At 38.0% G+C, this 13,239-nt stretch overlaps 1 protein-coding gene across 7 annotated transcripts in view; it reads left to right on the top strand.

Annotated features, from left to right (window-relative positions):
- The window catches only part of RAB27B (RAB27B, member RAS oncogene family), a 190,168-nt gene that overhangs the window by 132,494 nt on the left and 44,435 nt on the right, over nt 1-13,239 (top strand). Inside the window, exon 1 of one of the 7 annotated variants that reach the window (XM_089305102.1) lies at nt 11,591-11,807. The exons of 3 other annotated variants lie outside the window; for them this stretch is intronic. Coding sequence is in view for 1 of the 4 variants with exons in the window: in XM_089305099.1 (XP_089161225.1) it covers nt 12,196-12,197 (2 nt within the window). In the remaining 3 variants the exon portion in view is untranslated. 3 more of the 7 variants (XM_089305100.1, XM_089305101.1, XM_089305099.1) reach the window with 3 other exon arrangements.

Below are 13,239 nucleotides of genomic sequence, written 5' to 3'. Positions count from 1 at the left end.
AAAGTATGCATCCATTAAATGGACCAGTTTTGAAGTGTAGGCAATTATGTAAGAACATCGAAAGCTTTATCATTGGGTTTTAATAAGCAGTTTTACAAATTTTTATTATTTTTATTTAAAATAATGTTTTACATATAATGGGTTAAAATTTCAGGATATTCACACCTTATACATGCAAAGTATAAAAAAGTTCAGAGGATTAAAGTAAGCAAATATTCTTCCCTTTCTAGCAATAATCTCTCTGAGTCCAGTTTCATTTAACACAATCACCGAAAATTGGGCTGGGATGACTTAAAGACAAAATTGAACCAAATGATATAGATATTGTGCTTTCTCCAACCTAGAAGGTCCCAAGGAAAAGGGAAGAAAAATGCAGAAATAAAGATTTTATCTAGTAAGGGCATTTGTACTGGGCTAATGTATTACCTAGCATCCTCAGACACTAACAGCATCCCTCAAATCCAGTGCAATCAAAGAAAAATCTCAGCAGCAGACTGGGTATTCAATAATATCATTTTGGCTTCCAGGCAGAAAATACCACTTCATTCCTTTCACTTTAAAATTACCTGGGTCTACAATGAACTGATGCTAGAATTAAAGAAAGAAGTGAATATTTTTATGATATCCACTCCAATGATGAGTTTCCAAAACTCTAAAGGTATTTATAAACAAATCTCTAACATTCTTTTTTAAAAAAAAAAAAAAAAAAAAGATTTGTTTATTTATTTGAAAGGCAGAGAGAGAGAGAGAGAGAGAGAAGTCTTCCATCTGCTGGTTCACTCCCCAAATGGCAGCAATGGCCAGATTTGCACTGATCCGAAGCCAGTAGCCAGGATTTTCTTTGGGGTCTCCCACGCAGGTACCGGAGCACAAGGACTTGGGCCATCTTCTACTGCTTTCCCAGGCCGTAACAGAGAGCTGGATCAGAAGTGGAGCAGCTAGGACTTGAACCAGTGCCCAAATGGGATCCCAGCATTGCCAGCAGTGGCTTTACCCGACATGCTACAGTGCTGGACCCTATAATATTCTTAAGAATAGTTGCTTTTGTCATGAAACTTTAAAATGTGTAAGCAAAAATGCTTTTTTGGATTTTTTTGGAGAAATTATATATTCGTAGCTTCTCCTGCTTAATAGGAAATAATGTAGCTTTTTGTTCATCTGCTTTTTATTTAATTTTTAAGGATTTTCTTATTTATTTGAAAGGCAGAAAACACACAGAGAGAGAAGACACAGAAAGAGAGCTCTTTCAAGTGCTTATTTACTCTCCTAATGACTACAGGAGCCAGTACTGGACCATGCAGAAGCCAGGAACAAGAACTCCATCCAGGTCTTCCAGGCCACAGGCAGGGACCAAAGCACTGGGGCCATCTTCCACAGCACTGCCAGGCACATTAGTGGGGCGTTGGCTCAGAAGTGGAGTATTGAAACTCAAACCACCTCTCTGGTATAGGTTGCTGGTGTTGCAGACTGTGGCTTAACCTGCTGAGCCATAATGCTGGCTCCAATAATAAAACATTTTATAAAGCCAATTATTCCCTAAGGTGCCTAAATTCCTGTCTGAACAAGCAATTTTATTATGCATCTGTTTTATCATGGAAGATCATCTTCTTGAGTCATTTCTCTTTGAGGTTCAATGAGAGTAGAGCAAAGAGCTTTCTTTTTTAGTTCAAATTATGAGTGAAATCACTCTCTCTTGCAACTTCATCTCAGAGCCCATCTGTTTTCTGTCTTTTGATATTTTTCTACGGTGCTTAGTGCCATTTGCTTCTTCCAGTGTGGGAAATTAGTGGCTCTTTGACCAATCTTTCAGATGAATTAATTTCTGCTAAAGTAGCTATGGCTAAAATGACTCATAAGTTACTGTCCCCAGTAAGTGCATTTGCAGGTATACATGTGAGGAATATTAAAACCAATGCCTAATGTTAGAAATTCCAGGCTTAAAAATAGTTTTAGAGAAACAAAGAACTGTATCAGTGAAAGCTAATGTGGCCTTTGCGGATGCTGCTCTTATGGCCTAGAATTTCTGGAGGAGCCTCCCCTTCAAGTCTTCCATTGCACCAACAGCTCTACCATTCAACAAGTATCTAGAACTCTGGGTCTGACAACTTGGTTACTATGCCCTCTTTTAGAAAGTTCTTGGTCTTTTTGCACAGTCTCTGAAGTCATCCTCAAGAAGTGAATTTGCCATCATAGACAATTTGGAGCTTCTTCACCCATGCTCTTCAAAATACTTGACTGTGTGTGTGTCTTGGACATTGCATTACCTACCATCTGTAGGTAAACATTGCAAGTGCATGTAAATACATTCAGTTGGTAAGGTGGCAAAGGCTGCAGTAATCTGCAGACTAAAGTACTTCTCATAGGAACTCATGAATCAGCCTGACCATTTTTTCATTAAGAATGGTGGCATTTTCCCCCAGAGCTAATTTCAGCTATCTAGAACTAGAATAATAATGGGCTTACATACAAATGCAGGATCTCCCAACAAGTCCACATTTGCAAACTAAATGGCCATGCTCACAGATTCATGATACAAAATGATCTTTTGTGGGATCAGCATTGTGACATGGTGGATTAGACCACCATCTACAATACCTGCATCCCATACGGGTGCCCATTTGAGTCCTGGCTGCTCTACTTCCAATCCAGCCCCCTGCTAATGCACCCACGAAGGCAATGGAGACTGGCTCAAGTTCTTGGGTCTGTGAACCCACATAGGGCATGTGGATGGGGCTCAGGGCTCCTGGCTTCTGCCATTGTGGCCTTTTGAGGAGTGAACCAGTGGATGGAAGATCTCTCTGTCAGTCTTCTCTTTGTGGCTCTTCTTTTCAATAAATAAATGCATCTTTAAAATAAAAAGAAAAGGGGGCGGCACCGCCGTGGCTCACTTGGTTAATCCTCCGCCTGTGGTGCTGGCATCCCATATGGGTGCCGGATTCTAGTCCCGGTTGCTCCTCTTCCAGTCCAGCTCTCTGCTGTGGCCTGGGAGGGCAGTGGAGGATGGCCCAAGTGTTTGGGCCCTGCATCCATCCACATGGGAGACCAGGAGGAAGCACCTGGCTCCTGGATTTGGATCAGTGGGGTGTGCCGGCTGTAACGGCCATTGGGGGATGAACCAACGGAAAAGGAAGACCTTTCTCTCTGTCTCTCTCTCTCACTGTCTAACTCTGCCTGTCTAATAAAAAAATAAATAAAGAAAAAGAAAAGAAAAGAATATTTTGTTTGATTTTGGAAATGTTAGAGAAATCCTTATCACTATAATGCCCTCTGAGTTATTACTTTCAGAAATAGACACTGATGTTCTATTCAGTCCAATTTACAGTCTACCAGCCATGAATGGACTTATATAATAAAATGATTTAAAATTGAGGATTTAAAAAAAATCACAGGAATTGCTAAGATAATACAGGTTGCAGAGTTGCTACTTTTTAAGACTTTGTGATAATAACCTGCCTATAATTTTAGGTTTTTGAATAAAGCTTTTTCTTTAGGAATGTTAAATTACCCAATATTAAGAAGATGCTTCTGACTCATTATAAATTATACTTGAGGTAGTTTTTTAAAATGGTGGCAGGGATATATATTTGCCCTCCCTTTTCTACTTTCTCTTCTAATTCCCCAGGGACTATGGTTTATATTAAACACAGTGAACAACTATCATGGCACCTGCTAATCAATCAAAGTAACAGGGACATTTAATCCAAACTGATGTGTATGTACTGCATGTCTACTGGGCCAGGGGACCTATGTCAAACAATTATAAAAGAAAGCATAGCAGACTAGCTTATTTGGAAACTACACACATTTTCATGACCAGGTCAATCTACTCAATCCCAGCACTTTAAAACACAATATGGTAACGTAGAGATTATTTCCAAACTAAAATAGGAGATATTTATGAAAGTCTTCTTGGAAATATTTTTTCAAATTATATAAAATTTGTCTGCACTGAAACTACGTATCTTTTTTCTCTTCAGATAATCCATTTTACAATGTTTTTATTAAGAAAAACACGAATTTCATAGCCATCATTCCCTATTTGCTGCTATCTGTGTGGATTGTCCATGCAAACAGGTATAGGATTACAGTCTAATGGAAGAACAGGAAAGGTAGGCGCCACCAAACAGGAAGAAATCATTCCATAAGCCTGAGATGGCTACAGAGAAGAGGGGCGTGGTGCCTATTAAACAGGGTGGAATCTGAGATAGAAAGGGTACAACTGCAAGAACTGAGCCAAGTTCATGAACAAAGCACAGCATATGATTATGGTGTATCTCTCCATTAATATTCCCTTCAGGACATAGCTTGGTGGAAAAATACATTGAATTAGTCACCAACCATAACAAGTGGATGAGGGTTAAAATACCTCCAGAGTCCTTCGGTGATAACAATTCCAAAAAATATTTTCACTGAATGAAAGACCCATGAGGTTTAACTAGTGTTGAAGACAAGGCAATCCAAGTACAGACAGGAAATCAACTGAATTTTCACTTACAAGCTTATTATTTTTAATTTAAGCTACTTCTTAGGTAGAAATTTGCTAAGAGCCTGCCATGTTGCAACACTGACTGAATAGGCTGATAGAGTGTCATTAGTCCTACAAAATTCATGTGTCTTTCCTAACCTGCCTTAGTATGAACTGTTGTTTAGGGAGCATTTTTATGTTAGTGTCACTGGGAAAACACAGGCTCAGAGGTGGGCGGGATAGTATAGTAATATTTTTCATTATCAGTGTTGCAAGGATTAATATCTACTTGAACCTGATGTGACAACTTTCACTAACAGGTTGGCCAAAGCTCATTATGTGTTACACCATTTCTCCTTTAGAAAAGAAAGCACCACAACACCTGGTTATATAGCCTGATGCATTTTTCTTCTAAGTTTAGGTTAAGAATCTATTTTGGAAGAAAAACGTCCTGAATTCCTCTAGCTGTGCCATAGTGGATGTAACAAAATAGTCACTTTGCAATAGCAAAGACGTAAAATTGTGAAATAGTTTAATGCCCCATCTTGTTTCTCCTGTTTGTTTGTTTTCCTCATGGACCTAAGCCCCTTTTGGAACTCCCTGACTGCTCTCCTTGGATCAGTTTCTCTTTTCTTTGCTTTGGCCTCTCTCCTGTTCCTAAAATGTTATCGAAGTGTAGCCAGCATCAGTTCCATTCCTACAAGTGCCTCCCTTCTACTCACTAATTAGTTAGAATATAATAATGCTAATTTTGACATAACATACTATGATTCATTGATTGCATGTGTGTGAATCTGCCTACTCCATACGTTTATTTGTAAACCCTGTATCAGTACTCAATTATTTGCAGACATGCACAAAAGGGTGAAGACTTTGAATTGCCCAATTCACAAGTTCTCAGTGGAGGACAGACAAACTGATGCTCTACATTTGTTTTAGCTCTCCTACTGTAAGGAAGCATCCTTTTCACGATCCACGTAATGCCTTACTTTTCACATTCTTGTGGTTTTGCTTCTTAAAACGGTCCACAAGTTTAGTGTGTCCAGTGTCTTTAAGGGCAAGGAGGCGTTGGTGTGCCTTTTGGAGAAAGTGCCTGTGTTAGACTAGCTTATTCAGGCATGAATTAGAATGACATTGGCCTTCAGTTCAATATTATGAAACAAAAAATAGATGTCTCATAGCGTCTTTAAAACATAAACACATTGATAACGTGATTACATATTGAACATCTGATGAAAGTGTTTTGGCCAGAGGCTCAAGAAAGCCCACCCTATATGTGTTCTAGGAGTCATGGTTCAAAATTCACCAATTCCATGTTTGTGTGGCTTCATGGAACACGGCTTCTGTGAGTAACAAGAATCTGTTTACTTCCTTCTCTGAAAAGATTTGTGAAAGTTTAGGGTTAGGGGCTAATCCTCAGCCTTGCGGCGCCGGCTCACCAGGTTCTAGTCCCAGTTGGGGCGCCGGATTCTGTCCTGGTTGCCCCTCTTCCAGGCCAGCTCTCTGCTGTGGCTCTGCACCCCATAGGAGACCAGGATGAGCACCTGGCTCCTGCCTTCAGATCAGCGCGGTGCGCGCTGCCCGCGGCGGCCATTGGCAGGTGAACTAACGGCAAAAGGAAGACCTTTCTCTCTGTCTCTCTTTCTCACTGTCCACTCTGCCTGTCAAAAAAAAAAAAAAAAAAAAAAAGTTTAGGGTTAGGGACAAATATGCAAATACCTAAAGGAAGAATAAAAAACAAGCAAGAAGCAAGCCTTGTAGTCCAGAAGTAGAAATAGGGAATGTAGTTCAACCAGAGAAACTTGGATGCCTGTTACATTAGAACAAAATTCTGAACTCTCAGTTTTCAGGCAAGGCAAGACAAGGAAGAGGAGTGCTATAACTTTCTATATCAGACTAATGAAAGTTTAACACTTGAGGGGCATAACACTTTTTCTATTAGTACATTCTAAGAGCAGCTTTATGCACAAAGTACATAATGGACAATGTTTCTAAACAGTTGATGTTTATAAATGAGGTAGAAATGGATTTTATATGACTGCTTTTTTATTGAGATAACAAAACCCAAAGCACAGATGCTATTTTGTTGTTCTCTGAAGGCATTTTTACAAGGGCAGTTATGCATGTTGCTGGGGCTATGACATTAAATGCCTTTCTATCACATTTTATGCTAGCATTTAAATCCAGAGTACATCCAATGACATGGTCCTAATGGTGGGAAATCTCAGTTCTCTGGTAAATTGGAGGGATATGTGTTGAGCAGACTGCTGTTTGTACCTCTAAACCAGTTGTACGAAAAACACATCTGAACTTGCCATGCATTAAAGAGTCAATGTGGTTACCCAGAGAAATGGGGCAGGCTGCGATATCCAACCCGTAACACACTACTCCAATAGGAACATGATGTTAGTTAGCAATATCATGTTAAGTATGAGGTTAGGTATATGAAACTCTTCAAAAAGTTTGTTTAAAAATGAATTTAAAAAGTAAGTTTATTTGGGTGGGAAAAATTTTTGAAATGTATACATGGTTTTTCATAATATGCATTTTCCACAGACTTTTGGTAGACCCCATGTATACATGGATTTCAATATTTTTGTATCAAAATAATCTTGTCTTTTAATTCACTTTTACAGTAACATTTCTAAGTTCCCCTGTATCTGAGATTTCCAACTCTAAGTCCTTGGTTCTTTTAAAAGCTTCTGTCCACTTTTAGTTTATTAATTTATCCTACTACTGATACAGAGGATGGTACAAAATACTGACCCAAATAGTTAATAATGTTAACATTTCTTGAAACAAACAAAAAAGATTGACCAAAATCTTATAAATTCATTTAAATCTTGTACATATTTCATGGATTGATTGTGATGCTGGAATGCTTGAGCTTAGATCATCCTCATTTTCCAAATGCAGTTATAAATCCAAATCTTTTCAGAGTTTCTAAAATTAAGTGTGTGTTTATAGCTGTCTCATAACTTAGCAATTTGTGTATAGTTTTTATATTGAGTCTTATTCCTTCATATCATTAAAATATTAAAGGGGGAAAATTTATGGAATTTATTCAGAAATAGATGTGCATATATTTCCTCAGACTCTGTGGAAGAAGACATTTAAGTGAAAACAGGCCGCTGACCTACAGGAAATAAAATATTAGGGCTTCAGAAAAATGGAAAACCATTTAAACCATCATAGTTCATAAAACATGCAAACAATTTGATTCCCTTATTTTGTTTAATCAAGAAGAGTAAACAAAAAACTTGATCCAATTAGATATAACAAATATGATTAAATGGAGATGCAATTTGATTTATTGGAATAATATATGAGTTTTATGCAGATTAATGGCAGGCAGTCCCTTACCAGGACTCAATGCATTCTGTAAAGTACCTACTGATCAAATATGTGAAAATAATCAAAAATTTTATGTTGGGGGTTGGGGGGTATGACAAGCTAATCCTCAAGTACTTGGTGATTATTAGACACAATCTTTAATGATATCCAGCACTTTATCTATAGTCTTATTTTTGTTCTTTAAAAAAAAAATGCTCACTTCTATAAAAAATAAAGAAGAAAATGGGTAGAAAATTCAGATAATGGCACAAACACTTGCAAGTAAAGATGGTGGCAACACTGCCTTATTAGCCATCAAGTGACCAGCAGCATGTATGAGGATGGAGGTGATGATGGGGGGGAGGCGTTATTTTAAGTGTTCATTAATGAGTTGATTTTTCTAAAAAGCCTGGATTTGAAGTCATAATACTTCCTGCTGGCAGTGTTGAAATGTAGTGGGAGAAAGCATAAGGATTGAATATGGGTAAATCAAAATTTGCCTTAAGCTCCCCATGCATTGTTCATGGCAGCTGGAAAACACTGGAAAAGGCTGGTTTTCTGTCTAAGGACCACTCCCATCCCAACCTTGGTCAGAATTCCCGACAACTATTCACACAGTGAAACTGTAGATCTCCTCTCAATGTAATGATAGCTTTTTATCAACTTGTTCTAAAATTGTTAACTTCAAAGGTGTTTCAGTACTAGTTTTCAATAGTCACATCCAAAAGAAACATCCTTCTTCACACTCCCTACATTCACTTGCATTATAAAGCAGGCAGATCACTTGGGAATGTATAGAATATACAGACCAAAAACAGAGTTTGGAGAAATAGAAAATAGAATAGAAAAATAGAAAATTAAGCCCTCTAGCACATTCCTGCCTCTGATAAGCTAGGAAAATAGTATTGCTTTGATAAGTTAAGGGACATTCTGCTTCTCCCTAGCCAATATTTACTTGTTCTTTTAAAACAATAATTATCTTAGAGGTAGGCTCAAGTTAGAAACTGAATCTAACTAGGTAAATCCTTCATAATTTAGGAAAATGTCCACTTCACATATAAACCACCAGTAATCTTTTGTTTTCAGAGCCCTATTTCTGAAGGGTGGTTAGCTAACTTCTAAATGATCTCATTTTGTATACTGTCTAGAACCAAGTGAATTGGGTTTGGTCATTTACAAAAATATCCTTCTTTCTGAAATAGCATTTAACAGATAATTGGTCTACAAAGCCCACTCTCAGTTTTATTCTAAATATGATTACATTTGCAAATATGTTATTTATAAATATCTTTACTGCAACATAAGCTTTGCACAAAATGAAGTATAATTGTATATTTACTTAAAAACAGTGAAACAGAAGATTCATCCCTGTGTCATTTATCTTTTCCTGCCTTCTTTCCTCTCCCTCCTCCCACCCTCACTCCCTTCTTTCCTTCCTTCCTCCCTTCGTTTCTGAGGCAAAGAGAGAGAGAGAGACAGAGGGAGAGAGTCAGAGACAGAGATACCCCGTCAGCTGGTTCACTCCCTAAATGACCAAAGCACCAAGAGCTGGGCCAGACTGAGTCCAGGGGCTGGGAACCATGTAGTATCCCATGTGGGTGTCAGGGAACTTAACTACTTGAATCATTCCTGGCTGCTTTTCAGGAAGGACTTTTTAGGAATACATATTCTGGAAGACAGCAAGAGTGTTGTGTTGTGTTGTGTTGTGTTGTGTTAAAAGTTATAAGTTGTGAATTCTGACAGATGTGTTTTTAAATCCCTCGCTTGCCAATTATTAACTGTGTGGTCTTGGACAAATTACATACTCTGTGAATTTTTGTCTTTTCATTTGCCAAACCCAAGGATTATTGTGAGGAAAATATATATATATATATGCCGAGCATATTAACTTACTGGAGGTTACTAATATTAATTTGAATTATAGTTTAGCAACTCAACAAGTGATTGTTAATATCAATTTTACTTACATTTAACTACATGGAAGAGTCAGAGTTTAATAAAATAAAGAATTTGGGCAAATTTCTATCAGTTGATTTTCTAAACATATAACATGTATTAGTTTTGTCTTCCCCATATTGATTTTTAGCTACTATTTGAAATTATTTTTTAAGTTTTACCATTTTATTTGTTTTATAAGTAAGTAAAACATCCATGTGGTTAAAAATTCAAAAGGTACACAAAGTGCACAGTAAAGAGTATTCTTTTTTCCCTTGTCTCCTGCCTTAGTTCTCCTGACCAGAAGCAAATATTCAAAAAAATCTATTTTATGTGTATTTAATATTCACTTAGGTACAATGCATTCTCATTTTCCCCATTTAAAAAAATATTTAATTTATGTATTTGAGAGGTAGAGTTACAAACAGAGAGAGGGAGAGATAGAGAGAAAGGTCTCCCATCCACTGGTTCACTCCCCAAATGGCTACAATGGCCTGAGTTGAGCCAATCTGAAGCCAGGAGCCAAGATTTTCTTCCAGGTCTCACACGTGGGTGCAAGGGCCCAAGCACTTGGCCCATCTTCTACTGTTTTCCCAGGCCATAGCAGAGAGCTGGATCAGAAGAGGAGCAGCTGGATTAGAAGCAGTGCCCATGTGGGATGCTGGCACTGTAGGCAGAGTTTTAGCCCACTACACCACAGTACCAGCCCCAATTTCCCCCATTTTTTTGTACAAGAATTAGCATACTATTTAGGATTGCAGAATAAAATGCAGGATATCTAGTTAACTGTGCAATATTTGAGACAAAGGCACACTCAAAAAATTTATTTTATCTGAAATAAGTTTAGCTGGGTGTCTTGAAATCTATTTGCTAAACTAACATCCCAGAATTACTATTCAGATTGTCTTGCATATTGTTTATCTGCTTTTTGTTTTGTTCCCCCCACCACCACCTCTATCTTCATTAGATTTGCCTGTCATAGTGTTTTTTATTTATTTATTTTTAATTTTTTTTTTGACAGGTAGAGTTATAGACAGTGAAAGAGACAGAGAGAAAAGTCTTCCTTCCGTTGGTTCACTCCCTAAATGGCTGCTACGGCCGGCGCTGCGCCGATCTGAAGCCAGGAGCCAGTTGTTTCCTCTTGGTCTCCCATGCAGGTGCAGGAGCCCAAGCAATAGGCCATCCTCCACTGCCCTCCCGGGCCGCAGCAGAGAGCTGGACTGGAAGAGGAGCAGCCGGGACTAGAACTGGTGCCCATATGGGATGCCAATGCCGTAGGCGGAGGATTAACCAAGTGAGCCATGCCTGGCATAGTGTTAAAACTCCCCCTGACCAAGCTGCTCACTCCAGACCAATTTCATCAAAATCTCATAGAATTGTTTTGGGAAGTAGCATGTTTTTCAATAATTGCTTTCAATTGAATAATTTGCACAACAAACACACCCATTTTAAGTAAATAGTTTAATGAGTTTTGACAAATATATACATTTGGTTTTATTTTGCAATATATTCTGATGATCACTTAAAAATCAGTACTTAAATTGTAGAATGTTTAGAGTAAGCATTACACATATTTATGTTACTTCTCTATTTTAAGTTTAATGCACAAAATGTGAAATGCTATTAATGAGTGTTTGCAATTGAAACACCCATTACTTAAAAATGCAGAATTTGCTAAGAAATATTTGTTGGCAGTAAATGATACCCAAAGCTCATCTCCAGCTGTTCCAGGACTCTCCACTGGCTGAGTAGCATGACAGGTGCTTCCCCTATGCTGTATAACCCTGCTCTCCCTACTCACCCCCATCAGGTGGACGGGATCTGAGGCAGGTGAAAGAGGTATTTGAGGACATGTGTATAGTATTAGAGGAGCTAGGGTTTGAAGCACATACTCCAAAGGAAGATCATATCCCAATCCGGCCTAATTTTGAGATTCCAAGTTTCTTAATGCTACTCAGAAACTCCTGTTTTTAATTTGAAAAAATGATTCTGAACAGCTGGTTCTCTTTCTCAGTGGATGACCATCTCAGCTAAAATTTCTTAAACAGGGAACTAGCCCAGAGAAACCACACAGGTAAAATCCTTCAGGTTCAAGAACCTTTGATCTCTGTTGAAGTCTTCACAAGGTACTTCTGGATTTTGTGTTTGTTAGTTCACCTGCTTTGGATCACCTGAACGTGAGGGTCTTTAAGTCGAATGGATGAATTGCAGATGGTGATTTAGGGGGAAAGGAAAGAATGCCTTTTGCTAATGAACCTTAGCATTCAGCTTAAGTTACATGTCTCCTATGGATGCCTTGATGTGTGACTAAAATGAAGGAATTGAATTAAGACACTTGATGCGGCTATCTTATTCCTCTAAATGCCAGGTATTTGCTTTGTCTTCGTTTATGGACATGCTTTTTGACATGCATGATATAGAGAGACCACAAAACCATTCTAGTTTCTACGTCAGAGAACACAATGTGAGTATCTGTTTCAAGGTCATTTCCTGATAATGATATCTTCCAGTAAACTCGAGGAGGAGAGAAGAAACAGTTCTGTTCCCAGCTCAGCTGTTTGTATCTCCATCTTTACAGTATTTTGGAAGCCTCTTGCATGTAGTTAATGTTCAGTAAATGTTTATTGAGTTGTCTTGAACTTTTCTTTTAAGACTGAAGCTATGTTGTATGCTGGGTAGTTGGCAATGTGAGAATGTCAGTGTGGTCAGAGTTGTCATGGGATCAGAGACTTTAGAGCTACAATAGGAGTTGAAATTATTCTCATTTTGATGACCTCAGTCTAGCATGAAGCTTATTTGGAAGATCAACTGAACTTGAAATCTTCACATTCAGTACAAAGTTGATAAGAAAGGACTCTTTAAGGTCCTATGAATTTCAGAGAAAGAGCTAGACATCTGATAGTTTATGGAAAGTTGTAGATCTGCTAAAAATAAAATCCATGAAACCACAACTTGAGTGACTCCACTAGCTTGGAATTGCGTCTTGGCCCAGAATCCAAGGGATAATGCTGTGACAGCAACATGGAGATTTTAAGTACTATGTAGTTTTCTTAAGGACTATGGTAGAAGTAGAGAGGTGGAAACTAGGTTAACTTTGTTGTATTTTGTTGCTTCTATTAATTGGTCAGAAGTTTCTTGAGTCTTGTTTTTGAATGATCACAATGTGTTCTCTTTGTGTGTATTATAGTTAGTGCACCTACTTTTGTTTGTAGGACTAGCTCTTACAAAATCGGAATGATGTGTAGTTTTTGTTGGGTGTTTGCAAAATCCTTATATTCCTTCCAGTGTTTTCACCTCATGTTATTATTTTCAGCCTGCTTTTTTGGGAATTTTTTGTAGCTGTATGCCTTTAGCTTCGATTACCTGTAGAATCATATGTCTACATTTTATATATCCTTTATAAATTCTAACTGAACAACTTGATATTACTCCCCTAACTCCTCACCATCTTTCAACCATAGCTTCAGACTTAGTGTGTTAGCAAAAATGCAGACTATTATACATTC

Source organism: Oryctolagus cuniculus, chromosome 10 (assembly GCF_051225735.1).
Source record: "Oryctolagus cuniculus isolate XC-2025 breed Fujian yellow rabbit chromosome 10, ASM5122573v1, whole genome shotgun sequence".
Taxonomy (NCBI): domain Eukaryota; kingdom Metazoa; phylum Chordata; class Mammalia; order Lagomorpha; family Leporidae; genus Oryctolagus; species Oryctolagus cuniculus.
Note: the sequence above shows the minus strand (reverse complement) of the source record. Positions and strands in the feature narration are given on the sequence as shown.